The following is a 19,772-nucleotide window of genomic DNA, read 5'->3' as shown; positions in this document are numbered from 1 at the left end:
TCTATTTCCAGTTTTTTGAGGAATCTCCACACTGTTCTCCATAGTGGCTGTACTAGTTTGCATTCCCACCAACAGTGTAAGAGGGTTCCCTTCTCTCCACATCCTCTCCAGCATTTATTGCATGTAGACTTTTGGATAGCAGCCATTCTGACTGGTGTGAAATGGTATCTCATTGTGGTTTTGATTTGCATCTCTCTGATTATGAGGGATGCTGAGCATTTTTTCATGTGTTTGTTAGCCATCTTTATGTTTTCTTTGGAGAAATGTCTGTTTAGTTCTTTGGCCCATTTTTTGATTGGGTCATTTATTTTTCTGGAATTGAGCTGAAGGAGCTGCTTGTATATTTTGGAGATTAATCCTTTATCAGTTGCTTCATTTGCTATTATTTTCTCCCATTCTGAAGGCTGTCTTTTCACCTTACTTATAGTTTCCTTTGCTGTGCAGAAGGTTTTGATTTTAATTAGGTCCCATTTGTTTATTTTTGCTTTTATTTCCAATATTCTGGGAGGTGGGTCTTGGAGGATCCTGCTGTGATTTATGTCAGAGAGTGTTTTGCCTACCTTCTCCGCTAGGAGTTTTATAGAATCTGGTCTTACATTTAGCTCTCTAATCCATTTTGAGTTTATTTTGGTGTATGGTGTTAGGAAGTGTTATAGTTTCATTCTTTTACAAGTGGCTGACCAGTTTTCCCAGCACCACTTGTTAAAGAGACTGTCTTTTCTCCATTTTATATTCTTGCCTCCTTTGTCAAAGATAAGGTGTCCATAGGTGTGCGGATTTATCTCTGGGCTTTCTATTTTGTTCCATTGATCTATATTTCTGTCTTTATGCCAGTACCATACTGTCTTGATGACTGTGGCTTTGTAGTAGAGCCTGAAGTCCGGCAGGTTAATTCCCCCAGTTCCATTCTTCTTCCTCAAGATTGCTTTGGCTATTCGAGGTTTTTTGTATTTCCATACAAATTGTGAGATGATTTGTTCTAGTTCTGTGAAAAATATCGTTGCTAGCTTAATAGGGATTGCATTGAATGTATAAATTACTTTGGGTAGTATACTCATTTTTACAATATTTATTCTTCCAATCCATGAACACGGTATATTTCTCCATCTATTAGTGTCCTCTTTGATTACTTTCAGTAGTGTTTTATAGTTTTCTACGTACAAGTCTTTTGTTTCCTTAGGTAGATATATTCCTAGGTATTTAATTCTTTTGATTGCAACAGTGAATGGAATAGTTTCCTTAATTTCTCTTTCTATTTTCTCATTATTAGTTTATAGGAATGCAAGAGATTTCTGTGTGTTGATTTTATATCCTGCAACTTTACTGTAATCATTGATTAGCGCTAGTAGTTTTCTGGTAGAGTCTTTAGGGTTTTCTGTGTAGAGGATCATGTCATCAGTGAACAGTGAAAGTTTTACTTCTTCTTTTCCAATTTTTATTCCTTTTATGTCTTTTTCTGCTCTGATTGCTGTGCCCAAAACTTCCAGAACTATGTTGAATAGTAGTGGTGAGAGTGGGCACCCTTGTCTTGTTCCTGACTTTAGGGGAAATGCTTTCAGTTTTTCACCGTTGAGGATAATGTTTGCTGTGGGTTTGTCATATATAGCTTTTATTATGTTGAGGTATGTCCCTTCTATTCCCACTTTCTGGAGGGTTTTTATCATAAATGGATGTTGAATTTTGTCGAAGGCTTTCTCTGCATCTATTGAGATAATCATATGATTTTTATTTTTCAGTTTGTTAATGTGGTGTATTACGTTGATTGATTTGCGGATATTGAAGAATCCTTGCATTCCTGGGATAAAACCCACTTGGTCATGATGTATGATCTTCTTAATGTGTTGTTGGATTCTGATTGCTAGAATTTTGTTAAGGATTTTTGCATCTATGTTCATCAGTGATATTGGCCTGTAGTTTTCTTTTTTTGTGGGGTCTTTACCAGGTTTTGGGATTAGGGTGATGGTGGCCTCATAGAATGAGTTTGGAATTTTCCCTTCCTCAGCAATTTTCTGGAAGAGTTTGAGTAGAATAGGTGTTAGCTCTTCTCTAAATTTTTGGTAGAATTCAGCTGTGAAGCCGTCTGGACCTGGGCTTTTGTTTGCTGGAAGATTCCTGATTACAGCCTCTAGTTCCGTGCTTGTGATGGGTCTGTTCAGATTTTCTATTTCTTCCTGGTTCAGTTTTGGAAAGTTGTACTTTTCTAGGAATTTGTCCATTTCTTCCAGGTTATTCATTTTATTGCCATATAATTGCTGATAGAATTCTCTAATAATCCTTTGTATTTCTGTGTTGTCGGTTGTGATCTCTCCATTTTCATTTCTAATTTTATTGATTTGGTTCTTCTCCCTTTGTTTCTTGATGAGTCTGGCTAGTGGTATGTCAATTTTATTTACCTTCTCAAAGAACCAGCTTTTGGCTTTGTTGATTTTTGCTATGGTCTCTTTTGTTTCTTTTGCATTTATCTCTGCCCTAATTTTTACGATTTCTTTCCTTCTACTGACCCTGGGGTTCTTCATTTCTTCCTTTTCTAGTTGCTTTAGATGTAGAGTTAGGTTATTTAGTTGACTTTTTTTCTTGTTTCTTGAGGTGTGCCTGTATTGCTATGAACTTCCCCCTTAGCATTGCTTTTACAGTGTCCCAGAGGTTTTGGGTTGTTGTGTTTTCATTTTCATTCATTTCTATGCATATTTTGATTTCTCTTTTGATTTCTTCTATGATTTGTTCATTATTCAGCAGTGTGTTGTTCAGTCTCCATATGTTGGTGTTTTTAATAGTTTTTCTCCTGTAATGGAGATCTAATCTTACTGCATTGTGGTCAGAAAAGATGCTTGGAATGATTTCAATTTTTTTGAATTTACCAAGGCTAGATTTATGGCCCAGGATGTGATCTATCCTGGAAAAGGTTCCGTGTGCGCTTGAGAAAAAGGTGAAATTCATTGTTTTGGGGTGAAATGTCCTATAGATATCTATTAGGTCTAACTGGTGTATTGTATCATTTAAAGTTTGTGTTTCCTTGTTAATTTTCTGTTTAGTTGATCTATCCATAGTTGTGAGTGGGGTATTAAAGTCTCCTACTATTATTGTGTTATTGTTAATTTCCCCTTTCATACTTGTTAGTAATTGTCTTACATATTGCGGTGCTCCTATGTTGGGTGCATAAATATTTAGAATTGTTATATCTTCTTCTTGGATTGATCCTTTGATCATTATGTAGTTTCCTTCTTTGTCTCTTTTCACAGCCTTTGTTTTAAAGTCTATTTTATCTGATATGAGTATTGCTACTCCTGCTTTCTTTTGGTCTCTATTTGCGTGGAATATCTTTTTCCAGCCCTTCACTTTCAGTCTGTATGTGTCCCTTGTTTTGAGGTGGGTCTCTTGCAGACAACATATATGGGGGTCTTGTTTTTGTATCCATTCAGCCAGCCTTTGTCTTTTGGTTGGGGCATTCAACCCATTTACATTTAAGGTAATTATTGATAAGTACGATCCCGTAGCCATTTTCTTTATTGCTTTGGGTTCGAGTTTATACACCCTTTCTGTGTTTCCTGTCTAGAAAAGATCCTTTAGCATTTGTTGGAGAGCTGGTTTGGTGATGCTGAATTCTCTCAGCTTTTGCTTGTCTGTAAAGCTTTTGATTTCTCCTTCATATTTGAATGAGATCCTTGCTGGGTACAGTAGTCTGGGCTGTAGGTTATTTTCTTTCATCACTTTAAGTATGTCTTGCCATTCCCTCCTGGCCTGAAGAGTTTCTGTTGAAAGATCGGCTGTTATCCTTATGGGAATCCCCTTGTGTTATTTGCTGCTTTTCCCTTGCTGCTTTTAATATTTGTTCTTTGTGTTTGATCCTTGTTAATTTGATTAATATGTGTCTTGGAGTATTTCGCCTTGGGTTTATCCTGTTGGGGACTCTCTGGGTTTCTTGGACTTGGGTGATTATTTCTTTCCCTATTTTAGGGAAGTTTTCAACTATTATCTCCTCAAGTATTCTCCCATGGTCTTTCTTTTTGTCTTCTTCTTCTGGGACTCCTATGATTCGAATTTTGGAGCGTTTAACGTTGTCCCAGAGGTCTCTAATATTGTCCTCATTTCTTTTGTTTTTCTTTTTTCCTCTTTGTTTCATTTATTTCTACAATTCTATCTTCTAGCTTACTTATCCTGTCTTCTGCCTCTGTTATTCTACTGTTTGTTCCCTCCAGAGTGTTTCTGATCTCATCTATTGCATTATTCATTGTATATTGACTCTTTTTTATTTCCTCTAAGTCCTTATTAAACCTTTCTTCCATCTTCTCAATCCTTTTCTCCAGGTTATTTATCTGTAACTCCATTTTGCTTTCAAGATTTTGAATCATTTTCACCACCAAAATTCGAAATTCTTTATCAGGTAGATTCCCTATATCTTCCTCTTTTGTTTGTGTTGGTGGGCATTTATCTTGTTCCTTTACTTGCTGGGTATTTCTCTGCCTCTTCATCTTGCTTATATTGCTTTGCTTGGGGTGGCCTTTCCCTCTTCTGGCCGTTTGTGGAGTTCTCTTTATTATGTAGTTTCCTTGCTGTGTGTGGGGTTGGACAGGTGACTTGTCAAGGTTCCCTGGTTATGGGAGCTTGTGTCGGTGTTCTGGTGGGTGGAGCTGGATTTCTTCTCTCTGGAGTGCAATGAAGTGTCCAGTAATGAGTTATGAGATGTCAGTGGGTTTGGAGTGACTTTGGGCAGCCTGTATATTGAAGCTCAGGGCTAGTTTCCTGTGTTGCTGGAGAATTTGTGTGGTATGTCTTGCTCTGGAACTTGTTAACCCTTGGGTGGTGCTTGGTTTTAGTGTAGGTGTGGAGACGTTTGATGAGCTCCTATCGATTAATGTTCCCTGTAGTCAGGAGTTCTCTGGTGTTCTCAGGATTCGGGTTTAAGCTTCTTGCTTCTGGCTTTTGTTTTTATTCTTGGGGTAGCCTCTAGACTACTCTATCTGTCATTTCCAAGGTGGTTCCCTCTGTTTTAGCTTCTGTTTGCTGGTCTCTTCAGTGTCTAATTTCCGCCCTGATACTAGGGGGTAGGTGGACACTTTTTAAGGCTCAGTTGTTCAGTCCTGTTCTGGGAAGGGAGGAACACTGCAGACGAATATCTCTGGCGTCTCTGGGGAGTGCTCGCAGCGTCTCGGCCACACTGGGTTTGCCCCCGCTCACAGCATGTATGCTGTCCCAGTCTACACTGCACAGGCTCTAGGTTGCTCTGCCGGGAACTGTCCGAGGCCGGCGCCGGGTTGTATGCACTTCCCAGGTCTGAGCGGCTCAAGTTCAGGTTTTTGGGTACTCCACAAAGGCACAGACTTGGTTGGGCCTGCATTTTGTGCCTTCCCTGGTCTGAGCAGCTCAGGGGACCAGGTGTTTGGCGAGCACGGTCACTGTGACTTATCACCTAACCCTAACCTCCCCAGTCCCTGCCACTCAGTTTTCTGGGTGTACATCTGGCGCACGTTCTCAGGGGGATATCGACCGGCCCGAGCCCAAGAAGTCCTGATTAACAACAAGCCTGCCAGCAGTTTGTACTGGATGCCTTTTTGGGGTCGCGGTTGACTGCTCCTGCTCTGGCTGCCTTCCCTGCCTGTCTCGGCGGGGGATGGGGGATCGGCTGACCGCAGCCGGCTTGCTCTGCTCAGTCCTTTGTTCTGTGAGCGGGGCTGGCGGAGTCTTAAGTTAGGGCTTTCCGCCTTTTCGCGGGGAAGCTATCCTAGTCTGTTTTGCTATCCCCAGTTCTCTCAAATTGTTCTCGCGGCATTCAAGCCCAGTCCTCTCTCTAAGCAGTTCAGCCGGCTCCTCCCTGCCCAGCCCCCGTTTGCTAATGGCGTATGCAGGCGTCTGCGCTGCTTTTCCGCTGGGAGTTACCGTTTGGCGGGTAATCTGTGGGTTTTAAAAAAATCTTAAAAAAAAAAAAAAGAGGGTTATGTGGCCCTCTGAGATTCCAAGGCTCGCCACAGATTCGCCAGTGAGAGTGTTTCCTGGTGTTTGGAAACTTCTCTCTTTTTAAAGCCTCCCTTCCTGGGACGGAGCTCCGTCCTTACTTCTTTTGTCTCTCTTTTTATCTTTTATGTTTTTTCCTACCTCCTTTCGAAGACAATGGGCTGCTTTTCTGGGTGCCTGATGTCCTCTGCCAGCATTCAGAAGTTGTTTTGTGGACTTTACTCTGCGTTCAAATGTTCTTTTGATGAATTTGTGGTGGAGAGAGTGGTCTCGCCGTCCTATTCCTCCGCCATCTTGTTCCTTCTCCCTTATTCAATTTTTTAATGTTATGGGTCACACTGATTTTTGTGGATATTGAAAAATCCTTGCATCCCTGGGATAAAATCCCACTTGATTATGGTGCATGATCATTTTAATGTATTTCAACATAGGAGGAACTCAATATAGAAGTCAAATATTAACAGACATAAAGGAGAAACCAACTGTAATACAATAAACGTAGGGAACTTTAAAACCCCACATCATCCAGATTATTCCAGAAAATCAATAAGGAAACACCAGCCTTAAATAATACATTAGACTATGACGTTTTCTTCTGAATCATTAAGTCCACTATTGATTCCTTCTAGTGTATTTTTCATTTCATTTATTGTATTCTTCATCTCTGATTGTTACATTTTCTAACTCTGTTTAAAAAAATCTAACTTCTTGCTCTGTATATCCATTCTATTCCCAAGTTCTTTGATAATCTTTACAATCATTAATCTGAAATCTTTCTTGGGTAGATTGCCTATCTTCCCTTAGTTCTTCTGGGGTTGTATCTTGTTCCTTTTTCTAAAACATTTGCCTCTGCTTCCTTATTTTATCAAAGTTTCTATTCATAGTTTTATATATGAAGCAAGTTAGTTACATTTCTCAACTTTGGAGAAGTGGTCTTCTGTAGGAGACATCCTATACATCCGAGCAGTTCACTTCCCTCTCATCACCCAAGCAGTATGCTCTATGGAGTTGCGTGGGTCCTTCTGTTGTGGTGAACTGACTATGTGGGTGGTCTGGTAGACTTGGTTGGCCCATAGTCCAGTTGGTTGCCAGGCCCTGACTTCTGTGGATGCCGCTGGAGCTATTTAGTGGGTCCTGGTCATGAGATATCTGGTTGTAGAAACCTAGTGGCTCTGGGACTAGTGCTGGCTCACCAGAGGACAGAATCAGAGTTCCTAAGATTCTGGGGTTTGTGCCTACTGGCAGGCAGAGCTGCTTCCCGGTATCTGGCTGCAGGGCCCACAGGTCTCTGGGCTCATTTAAGACTGTTGGTTTCGGGGGTGCAGTGCTCCTGACACAGTTGACCCAGGAGTCCTGGGTATCATGAAAGTTGTGTTGGCCTGCTAGTGGGCAAGGCCAGGGCCCAGCTAGTCCCAGGATAGGGTCCAGCTTGCTGTTGGCAGACTCAGTCTGCAGGTTGTTGGGAATCATAGTTTTTGTGCTTCTTGTGTGCCCTAGTGAGTGATATTGGTCTAGTGGCTACAGCTTCCTCTTGGGGAGGGATGGTCCCTGCTCATAGGTGAGTAGAGTTGGGCCTTAGCCTTCTGGTGGGCAGGACTGGGTCTCAGGGCATGTCTAGAGGCAGCAGTGAACTCAAGAAGTCTTTGGGAAGGCTGTCTGCTGATGGGTGGGCTGTCTACCCATCCAGTTAGTTTTCTGGCTTGAGGCATCCCAGCACTGGTAACTACAATCTGTTGGGTGGGGCCAGGTCTTGGTGCTGATAAACCAAGATGGCAGCCACCAACAGCACCACTCATGTGTTTGAATGCTCCCCAATATGCCTGCCGCCATTGTGTAAGTCCCTAGGGTAAACCACAGCCACCTCCCCAGCTCACTGGGAGACTCCCCAAGAGGAGCAGGTAGGTCTGGCCTCCCTGGTCAGGCTCTTAGCAAATTGTTGCTTTTTCTCTGGGATCTGGTGCATGTGGATGTTGTGATGCCCTTTGAGTGAAGTCTCTCCCCCAGTCCAATGAGGCTCCTGCAATTAAGGCCCACCGGTCTTCAAAGCCAAATGTTCTGGGGGGGCTTGTCTTCCCCATGCTGGACCCCTGGGCTGGGGACCCTGATGTGGGGCTCAGAACTCTCATTCCTGTGGGAGAAACTTTGCAATATAATCACTCTCCGGTTTGTGGGGCACCCACCTGGTGGGTGTGGGATTTGATATCACAGGTCTGGCCCTCCTACCCATCGTCTTGTAGTTCCTTCTTTATGTCTTTAGTTATGGGAAATCTTTTTTCTGGTAGTTTATAGTCTTTTTCATCAACAGTTGTTCTGCAGATAGTTGTGGTTTTCATCTGCTCATGAGAGGAGGTAAACTCAGGGTCTTTCTACTCTGCCATTGTGAAAGTCAAAGTCGCTCAGTCATGTCCCAGTCTTTGCACGTCATCGATTATACAGTGCGTGGAATTCTCCAGGCCAGAATACTGGAGTGGGTAGTCGTTCCCTTCTCCAGGGGATCTTCCCAACCCAGGGATCAAACCAGGGTCTCCTGCATTGCAGGCATATTCTTTACCAGCTGAGCTATCACAGAAGCCATTGTGACCACTCCCTTATTCTAGCCATTTTTAAATTCAGGAATAAGTGGTAGGAAAACAGGACCCCCAGACTCATTTTAGGTGCACCTTGTGATCTAAAACACAGAGGAGAGGAAATTGAAGCAAAATCTGGAATTTTCACTTTTATGCTTAAGATTATACTGGGGTGTCATACCATGGACTGTAGCCTGCCAGGCTCCTCTGTCCATGGAATTCTCCAAGTAAGAATACTGAAGTGGGTTGCCATTCCCTTCTCCAGAGGAAATATTTAGAATATGCTAAACATATTACAAAAATTGGCTTAATAGAAGTGGTAGTCAGGCACTGAAACTAATCAAGACTCTACCCTCAGGATATAAAATGCTTATTAAAATTAGCAAAGGCTCCTCTTGTGGGAATACAATATACACAAAGGCACTTTGTGTGGACAGATCTTCCTTAGGGTTTGAGTTTCCAAATGGGAAAGAGGCTAGATACCAGCCTTCACTCATATCTCTTGGTCTGTTTCCTTTGTGCATGGCACAATCTATTTGGCCATACACGGATGTTGTGGACATAAATTTCACATTTGATATTTTTATGAGTCCTTTTGCCTTTAGTAGACTCTAAATAAATTTCTTAGATAAGAGAGTACCTGGAGCACAGGTTTCAAATCATTATTTACCGTGAAAATGGTTTTTAAAAAAGAAAATAGCAATACATATATGACAATGTGTATAATAAGGAAAAGAATATTGACTCAAAACCAATACTCAGAATAACTTAACATGCAGAAATGCATTAGAGATAATCAGGTACTCATATTAGACTGCAGATTGAATATCTTTCAGGCTTATAGGTACAACTGTTAAATAAGCCTACTAAAAGCATAAACAAGATAAGGATCATAAATAATCTTTTCATTATAGTCAATGTACCTTATCCAGTTTGAGACCTAACATTTTCAGAAGATTATTTAAAATATTGAGTAGGTTTAAGGAAAACGTTAAAGAGAAGCGAAAGGGAAAAAACAGGGTAGTCACAAAAGACCATAACTACCAGTTTTCTAATTTTAGTGAAATATATGATTTCAGCTTTAGCAAGGATATAATTCAAATATTGGGGTTAAGATTCATAAGTCATTAAAATTATTAAGATCTCACTTAGGTTATACTATTTTTTCTTAAACATATTTAGATATTGGATGAATACAACCTAGGGAATTAAACATTTAAACAAATGCATCCGAAGTTGATGGTCCGTTAGTTCCAGTTGTCTAAGATTCTTTCAGCTTTTCCTGCTTCACTGATGAAACATTGACAGAGAATTTACTATTTAAATCAAGTTATAGAAATTTCATTACTAAATACATGAAGTTGCAGAGTTATTAGTCACTGGTTAAGCCCCTAATTCTACTAATTGAAAAATCATCAGGGAATGAAAAAGATAATGCCATCTATTTATTGTGAAGATTCTGGTTCCTTAAATTGGGTTAAAGAAAGGCAATGCTAAAGAATGCTCAAACTACCACACAATTGCACTCATCTCACACGCTAATAAAGTCATGCTCAAAATTCTCCAAGCCAGGCTTCAGCAACATGTGAACCGTGAACTTCCAGATGTTCAAGCAGGTTTTAGAAAAGGCAGAGGCACCAGAGATCAAATTGCCAACATCCACTGAATCATGGAGAAAGCAAGAGAGTTCCAGAAAAACATCTATTTCTGCTTCATTGACTATGCCAAAGACTTTGACTGTGTGGATCACAATAAACTGTGGAAAATTCTGAAAGAGATGGGAATACCAGACCACCTGACCTGCCTCTTGAGAAACCTGTATGCAGGTCAGGAAGCAACAGTTAGGACTGGATATGGAACAACAGACTGGTTCCAAACAGGAAAAGGAGTACTTCAAGGCTATATATTGTCACCCTGCTTATTTAACTTATATGCAGAGTACATCATGAGGAATGCTGGGCTGGAGGAAGCACAAGCTGGAATCAAGATTGCCAGGAGAAATATCAGTAACCTCAGATATGCAGATGACACTACCCTTATGGCAGAAAGTGAAGAGGAACTCAAAAGCCTCTTGATGAAAGTGAAAGAGGAGAGTGAAAAGGTTGGCTTGAAGCTCAATATTCAGAAAACAAAGATCATGGCATCTGGTCCCATCACTTTATGGGAAATAGATGGGGAAACAGTGGAAACAGTGTCAGACTTTATTTTTGGGGCTCCAAAATCACTGCGGATGCTGATTGCAGCCATGAAATTAAAAGACGCTTACTCCTTGGAAGGAAAGTTATGACCAACCTTGATAGTATATTAAAAAGCAGAGACATTACTTTGCCAACCAAGGGCTGTCTAGTCAAGGCTATGGTTTTTCCAGTGGTCAGGTATGGATGTGAGAGTTGGACTGTGAAGAAAGTTGATCGCCAAAAAATTGATGCTTTTGCACTGTGGTGTTGGATAAGACTCTTGAGAGTCCCTTGGACTGCAAGGCGATCCAACCAGTCCATTGTAAAGGAGATCGATCCTGGGTGTTCATTGGAAAGCCTGATGCTAAAGCTGAAACTCCAACACTGTGGCCACCTCATGCGATGAGCTGACTCACTGGAAAAGACTCTGATGCTGGGAGGGATTGGGGGCGGGAGGAGAAGGGGACGACAGAGAATGAGATGGCAGGATGGCATCACCAACTCGATGGACATGAGTTTGAGTGAACTCTGGGAGTTGGTGATGGACAGAGAGGCCTGGCGTGCTGTGATTCATGGGGTCACGGAGAGTTGGACACGACTGAGCGACTGAACTGAACTGAACTGAGACATACTTTATTTTCTAAGATATTGTTCACTACTTAGCTTCTCTTCTGATCAAGCAACTCACAGATATTGGGTGGTTTTATGTTTTATTTTTTTGAGTGTTATTTGGAATTCTTTTTAAAAATTGAAAATATCTGTGGATTCTTTTTATATATTGAAAGATATTCTCAAAATTTTCTTAAATATAAATGTTTTGATTATTACATTAACAGTCTCATCTTACACATGAAGACAGGCCATTAATTGTGCCTTGGAATAGTAGATACTTTGACATTTGGGGCTTATTATTCTCCTTTTAAAAATTCGATGCTATCAAATATCTCACAGTAGTCATTTGCTGTTCATCATTTGACGATCTTTTTCATATATTTATGTGATGATCAACACCTCATACACTAATGAATATTTCAAAAACCTTACTAGTTAATACTAGTATCTTCAATTATTCAGGGCACTGTGAGAAGTTCCAAAGTAATGACAGCTGTCTGGAGGCAAATCATTCCTGTTGTTAAGTACTAGTATGCAATGAAACACATTTTCAACAGCCTCAGACTTGGGTATTGCAGTGGGAAGGAGATGTCATCAGATCTAGGTGCAGATCAGAGCGGTATACCTTGGGCAAATCTCTTAACCTCTTTTAGCTTCTCTTTCTCCTCTTCTAAAGAGGAAATGTTAATCAGTTCTTCCTAGAATTGTCATGAATAGTCAGTTGTAGTTTTCAGGGGCCATGAAAATTAAAGTGGACAGATTTGATGTCATTTCAGATGTTCCTCCCCCTGCCCAGGGTGCTTCCTTTCCTTGTGTGAGTGCTCGTGTTCTGTGTTCTCTTTGCACTTTGAGCATATTTCTGTCACAGCACCCACTATGACTGTTGGCTTCCTTGTCTCCCCACACCCCTACCCTCCAGACTATGAGCTCCTGAAGGTCAGAGTCTTTTCATCTTTTTAGTTTTAGAAACTTACATCGTTCTTAAATTTCTCTTAAAGAAGGATTTTTTAAAAAGGTTGGTTAATCTTTTCTTAATATTGATTTAGTAGTTTCCATAGTATTATTTATGAAAGAAAAAAAAGTTTTTATATCTCCAGTGAAAGATTTCAATATCTTACAGGTTGTGAAATACAGCCTAGTGCTACCATTTGGAGGTATAAGTATTTGTGATACTAGGTTTAGGTAGGAAAACTCTCAAGCACAGACCTATGAGTTTCTGAAAGACAGGCTAAGAGGTTAGATTAAGGGGATACTTTCAAATGGGGGGGGATCAGATTATGGACTTTTAAGCCAGAGAAGTTTTAAAGTCCATTTTAAATGTAGAAAAATCCTTTAAAAAAAGAAAACCAAGCATCAATGTCTTTTTGCAGAAACAAATTGATATATAAATCTGCAGTATATTTAGCCCCTCAAGTGGCAAGTCTCCACTTGCAGCCTCTGCTCACGCTGTAAACCACCTTTGAGCTATACTCAACACCTGGGTACATCTTCCCTAGCAGAATAAACAATGAAATAGAAGAGAGACAAACTTATTAAAGTATTTTAAGGGGAAAAGGACAAAGGGTTTTGTCCTCCACACAGGAAAACGACACTATTTTCTGTGTAATATCTTTGTTTTCTTAGGGTCTCTTAGACCTCCAGCACCACATGCCTTCTCTGTCTCCAACCAGGTCCTAAAAACCTCCTGTTGACAGGATCCATCTAAACTTGACTCTAAACTCACATTGGGCCCCCAGCATACCTGGCAGCCAGGAGATGCCACCCATTTAGAAAGCTATTCAGGGACCATATGGCAGTGGTTTTCAAACTTCAACAGCTATATAAGAGGAAGAAAAATACTGAGCATGATGATCAGGAACAGGAATATAACTGAAATAATAATGCTTTGTGAAAGAACTTTAACAATGCAGTCATTCTGCCACCCCCCACCCCACACCACCCCACAATGTATTTACTTAAAAAATCAAATACTAGTCTTAACCCACCAATTTCTCTTCATTGTAAATCTGAAAAAGATTTTACTATTGTTTAGAAGTCCACATCCCCAGCATATTATCCAGGTATTTATCCCACTAAAACCAGATTTCTTTTTGTGATGTGTCTCAGTCCATTGAGGCTGCTATTAACAAAATGTAGGCTAGGTAACTTATAAACAACAGAAGAAGTTCATTGCTCACAGTTCTGGAGGCTGGTAAGTCTACGTTCAAGATACCAGCACGGTCACTTTCTGGTGAGGGTCAGCTTCCAAGTTCACAGCTGGTGTTTCGCTTGGTAGAAGGGGCTGGGGAACTCTAATCAGGCTCTTTTATAAGAGTACTAGTCCCATTCATGTGGAGAAGGCAATGGTACCCCACTCCAGTACTCTTGCCTAGAAAATCCCATGGATGGAGGAGCCTGGTAGGCTGCAATCCATGGGGTTGCTAAGAGTCGGACACGACTAAGCGACTTCACTTTCGTTTTTCACTTTCATGCATTGGAGAAGGAAATGGCAACCCACTCCAGCATTCTTGCCTGGAGAATCCCAGGGACGGGGGAGCCTGGTGGGCTTCCATATATGGGGTCGCACGGAGTCGGACACGACTGAAGCGACTTGGCAGCAGCAGCAGCAGCAGCAGTCCCATTCATGAGGGTTCCACTCTCATGACATAATGCTCTACACCAAAGTCTTCACCTGCTATTCCATCACATTTGGGGGTGAGGAGTACAACATATGAACTTGTGATCATAGCAGGATGCTTCTACTGTTTTTTAAAAAATCTCTGTCATTATCTAAGAAACTTGAGAACTGAGGAAATTAGACTCTTGGAGTTGATTATTTAGTGCTTACTTTGTAATATACCATCTTTAACCTCTGTTCAATTCTTTCCCAAACTGACATGGAAACCGCCATTGGCCTTGAGAAGTGCTGTATGAATTCTCTCTGCCACAGCTTTTTTTCCTGCTATGGTTCTCTTCCTGAAAGGCAAGTCTTTTTTTTTGTTTTAATTTTACCTTTAAGATTCTAAAAAGTGGGAAAATTATAAAATATGGGTAAAGCTATGTTTAATTGGTCACTTAAGTAATTTATCACCAAAAGCATTCCTTCTCTCTCAGGCATGGAGACTACTCCCAGTTGTCTTCCCGTTAATCCTCTACAGCGTTTTGGCCTGATGCCTAGGGAAGTCTCCCAAAGCTGTTTCCACAGAGGCTGTGGGGGATACATTGTTTGAATGCACCACCAGTCTCACTGCCTCTACTTCTTTCCCAGGTGGCAGCAGGTTGAGCTTATGTCGCCATTCATCATCATTATTAACACATTTATATGTGAGCATATGTATGGTTCTATGGAGATTTTATATAAATATGGAAAATATGGAAGAGTGTGGTTCATACCCTTGAGGACGGTAAAATAAAATTAAATTAGAGTCAATCACCATATGCAATGCTTAATCATGTCATGTGGTGACCATTTGCTGACGCTGCTATGCCATATTTCCACAGCATTAGTGTTTTCAAATGGCTCAATCAACTCCTGCCAAGATATGCAAAAACAACTAAATGAGGAGTGTTTTCCAAAAATGTTTTCCTATTTCTGCTACCAAATTCGTGTAACAGAAATAAATAACTCTTGAGTAAGTGCTCCTTGCCTACTGTGGAAAATACTTTATTTGGTGGCAGTGTTGAAACATCCAATGTGAATTATAGCCTCTTATGGCGGTAGAGTCAAGGAATCCGAGTTCCTTTTCAAAACCAATGGGAAAATTACTACCTACACTTGGTATTCTTTCTGTGTAAAGACAAATGACAATGCATTCTCTTTCAAGGTAATTCAGATATTTCTCAGCTAGCAAAGTGGTTTAATCCTCCACTTTAACTGCTCAGGTAAAAGGATTCTTTTGTATCTCAAAGAAGCCTTTGTGACAGTATTTTTCATAAACAACATACTACCTCTATTGTTAATATTATTTAAAACTAGCATTTGGCAAGAGAGAATGGCATTTCTAACAGTAAAAATTAATGTTTCTTTACCAAAATATTAAAATCATGGACTCAAAGCTGAGTGTTGGTTGTTTTAAAATTTTATGTTATATAGAGAGAATATTTTCCATTCATGAAGCTATTCTTAGTAGATTTCTCAAGTCAAACTTCAGTATGATCAGACTTTCTGCCCTGGAAATGTTCTTGAACCAGTAATTTTAAAAGTCTCATAGTAGAAAATTTTCTGTTGAATAATTATTCTGTTATCATAGAATTTCAGAAGGTATAGATGTTGAATTTTACCCTATATAGATGTTGTCATAATTTTTATTGGCCTTATTGAAAAATATGTATAATTGCTTATATTTGAACACATTGGGTTTATGAAAATTAGGCAAGCAATGGAACCCCAGTGAACTATTCCTATTAAAATGCAGTTAAATAGGAACATGTATGGATACACAAACATATATAATAAGCTAGTATGTAAACTATCAGATTCATTGAAGCTCAACTAAGGAGTCAATGTTTAATATCTCAAGATTTCTTTCCCCTAAATTTTTTGAATCTTAAAATATCTAAAAAGTAGGAAGTTCTCAGACTCAGCCTTTACTAGTGACTTTCAGAGAAGGTGAAACAGGGTTTATGAAGAATCCAAGTGTTATGATTTTCTTTAACCTGAAGCTAGAGTTACACGGATAGACACATTAGTAGCATTTGTATGATAGCTTACTATTGACTAGATCTCTTCATTATATTCCTGAGAATCATGTACTTAAAAACAATAGAAATAACAGCAATAGCATCTGCTTACCAGTGGACAGATCAATCCTGAAGCACAAGACTAATTATGCATGAGGCAAAAAAAAAAAAAAATGACTTTGGGTTATTAGTATTCCAATAAAATTTCCACAGCTAAAAGCAGGAGAAATGCACAAATTTTAATAATTTTGGAAAGGCCAGTTTGGCTGATATCAATGTACATTTGAAGGCTATTATGATTTCCTTTTTCTGTACTTGTTTAATTTTCCTGTACAAAGAAAAAGTAAACCAGCATGTAGTTAAGAGAAGTGCATATTCACATTCAGACGATTTGTGTGTTCTTACAAATGTGTTTGATTACAACTGCTTCAATAGTATCCCATATTTTCAAAAGTTTATTTTAACTTTGAAGACTAGACAAGGTCATACTGATTTTACAACATCCTACATGATTTAAGTATATATTACAAAGAAAAAACCCAACATTGGAATATTACACAGCTTGAAAGTTTGCAAAGGTTATTTGTATCTTACTTATTTCTGTATTTACTGACACATCAGACGCCAGCAATTAATATTATATTTCATATTTTGTTGATTAGCAAAGATACAATCATTAGTATCCTAAGTCTTCAAAATTCACATAAACCTTTATGAAGCCATTTGGAAAGAGAAAGTCAACCCTAAAACTAGAATTAGTGATTATGATAAATGCTTTTAATAAGACAGATATACTGGAAATGTTTAAAATTATAATTTCATAGATTATAAAATTAGCATGTTATAGTTACTCATGGTGAAGGGTAGGTGATTCTTCTGTGCCTTGTGCTTATGAGGTTTTACTTGCTTTACTGTGAATTTAGACAGAATAAATCTGCTTCACTTTAATGTCATTGACAGAAATTACACAAAAGCTATATACTACCTCACAATACATTTCTACAGGGAATTCCTTTATTGTCATTAATCTGGGGCATCGTGGGTTAAAGAGATATTCCATGTTGGTGAAAAGCATATATAGAAGAGAGAAAATGCACAAAGAAGCAAAAGCCATTTCTATGTAGTTCTAATAAAAGGTAACAACATTTTAAAACTCTTTGAAAATTTTTTTTTTGAAAAAACTACCCATAATATAAAACATCATAAGAAGCAATGAATAATTCTGAGAAAGTAAATCATTGCAAAAAATTACTCATAACTTTAAAAATACACTCTGTAGAGAATGAAGAATTGTGTGTAACCTACAAGGGAGAGTTTGGCGGGACAGTAAATCTTTAAAGAAATAAATGTGTAAATGTGTGTATACCTTTGACCCAAAGTATTTATTTGTGATATGATCTTACAATTTAGTAAATTAAATATAGTTACATTCCTAATTTAAAGCTATCTTAAGAAGATGTTACTGATGACATGGCAGCTTTTTTTTTTTAATATGCTAAAAACTGATCACCATTTCAGATGCTTCAAATTAACAATTTTATAATAAGAGTCTGAAGTAGAAAGCATGTAGGCATAGGACAAATATGTGGCCAGCCAGTCCTAATTTTGCTCTTATTAAAAATGCCATTATGATTGACTTTCTCTTTATAAAGCTTCACTATGATTGAAGACCACTCCATATATACATCATCAAGAAATGCTGTTAACACATGGACAGACAAGACAGTAACAGTCTAGTGGGTTTTGTTATGCAGCACAAATAATAACGAAAAAAACCAACTTAGTGTTGCACAGGACCTCAAAGCTTTGTACACATACCATACTTTCTTTTCCAGAACCCTTAATTTAAAACTCCAATAATTCTGTGTCTAAGCCTTAATAAAACAAACACTGATAAAGCTTATAAATTAGATGTTGAGGACTTCATGGAGGCAGTGAAAACTTTAATTTGAGAGAATGTCAATGAAACCTCCATTATCAACAACAAATCGTTATGATCATTGCTTATTTTTTTCAGGCCCGTTAAAGCAAAATAAATAGAATTCAATTTTTACCTTGAAAATGGTTGACTACTTTGCCATTAGTAAATACTTTTCTTCTCACAAATATCTACCTACTGTGCTTTCCTGAGAGACCATTACCAGTTTCAAACCTCAATAAAATTCTAGTTTCACAGGAAATGCAGAGATAAACAAATAAATGATGACGATGCTTGGCCAAGTTATGCAGTACTATGTCAATATTTGTTTGCTAAAATTTTTTTAAATAGACAAATAATTTATTATTCTATTATTTTAAAGTGAAGATAAGACTATTTGTAAATACCATGAAAACAAAGATTTAAATTTTGCTTTAAAGAAACATAATGGGATTTTGTCGTTTATTTTGCAAGATGGTAGTACTGGGGTCTTTAATTAAGGAAGTATTTGAAGATTACATAGTTATAGCTTCCTTCAAAAACAAAAGAATTGAAGATTTAATCTACTGATATTAAATATGCTCAACCTACTGATACTCAATCCTGTTTCACATGTATATGTGTGTATATATATGTGCATATATATATATATATATACACACAAGCATACTTTTTTAGACAAATAATAGGACAAAAGTCAACTGGGAAAAATATGAACTTATTCAGGCAGTATATAATATATAGAGTATAGCACAGAAAGTAAGATCATATAATCTCTGATTAGAAACAAAAGTCAAATGAAAATTATAATATCAATTAGCACTGCATGTGACAGATTCATCTTCAAAATTCGATTACAAACACTGACAGTGTTTGGTAGGCACCGGGAAATAATTACGATAACATAGACTCATTACAGAAGGACAAAACTTATTGCTAACATTGCAGTATTCTTTTTATAAGTTCAGTACTGATCATGAAAGCTCTAACAACTCTTGCTTTTATTTGATAACTATAAAATTGTTTTACCCTTGCTACCAAGAGTGCTACTTCCTTTGCCTAATACATTTCAACCAGTATGAATAAGAAAACAATGAAAAAACGAATTCACAGTTAATGTGATGTTGCTTAAGGAATTTAAACGATAAAAATCAAATTAAACTATTGAAAAGGCAGGCTTAGACCTCCTTAAGAAGACAGTTAGTGGCCTACCGTAATTTGAGCACTTTTCATGAAAAATCCTGTTCAGTTTCCTATAGATTTTGCAGAGTTCATTCCATGGAGATACTTAAGGAAAATAGAGAGGAGGCCTGTGATGTCTCTTCACTCTTCCTCTGTGCAGCCCAGCAGCTCCGACCTCAGTGTGATCCTCCCATACCAGGACCAAGGAAGGATCCTTATGTGCCGTGCATAGATGGGAGGATCAATGACGTTTTTTCTGTGAGTATCATTGTCAAAATTCCCCTGGAAAACCTAGTAAAGAAGAACAGACTAGTAATCATTTGGCCTTCCTTTTCTTGGGAATTATTTTTATTATTTTCTTGTTTGGATCTTTTTCTCCCCCAACATGTGAGGTCTGATAACCATGTCTTTTAAAACACACTGCTGCTGCTTTCTTAATGATAATTTTAAAACTGAATGGGTGATGAATGAGGTTCCCAGGTGATGCTAGTGGTAAAGAACCCGCCTGCCAATGCAGGCGAAGTCAGAGATACAGGTTTGAACCCTGGGTGGGGAAGATCCCCTGGAGAAGGGCACAGCAACCCACTCCAGTATTCTTGCCTGAAGAATTCCATGGACAGAGGAACCTAGAGGGTTACAGTTCATAGGTCTGCAAGAGTCAGACATGACTGAAGCAACCTGCATGCACACAGGCAAAGAGTACTTAAA

At 38.7% G+C, this 19,772-nt stretch overlaps 1 protein-coding gene across 2 annotated transcripts in view; it reads right to left on the bottom strand.

Annotated features, from left to right (window-relative positions):
- Positions 1–16,182: 16,182 nt before the first annotated feature.
- Positions 16,183–19,772, bottom strand: part of EDIL3 (EGF like and discoidin domains 3) — a 512,079-nt gene continuing 508,489 nt past the window's right edge. For both annotated transcript variants that reach the window (XM_055430480.2, XM_055430481.2), the window contains one exon: positions 16,183–19,355. In XM_055430480.2, coding sequence (XP_055286455.1) covers positions 19,206–19,355 — 150 coding nt within the window. In that variant the 3' untranslated portion in view covers positions 16,183–19,205. The remainder of the gene's footprint in view (positions 19,356–19,772) is intronic.

The sequence above is a fragment of the Moschus berezovskii genome, chromosome 8, assembly GCF_049115385.1.
Source record: "Moschus berezovskii isolate FMDL1 chromosome 8, NW_MosBer_1.0, whole genome shotgun sequence".
Lineage (NCBI taxonomy): Eukaryota > Metazoa > Chordata > Mammalia > Artiodactyla > Moschidae > Moschus > Moschus berezovskii.
The sequence above is the reverse complement of the archived record's forward strand: the minus strand, read 5'-3'. Positions and strand labels throughout refer to the sequence as shown.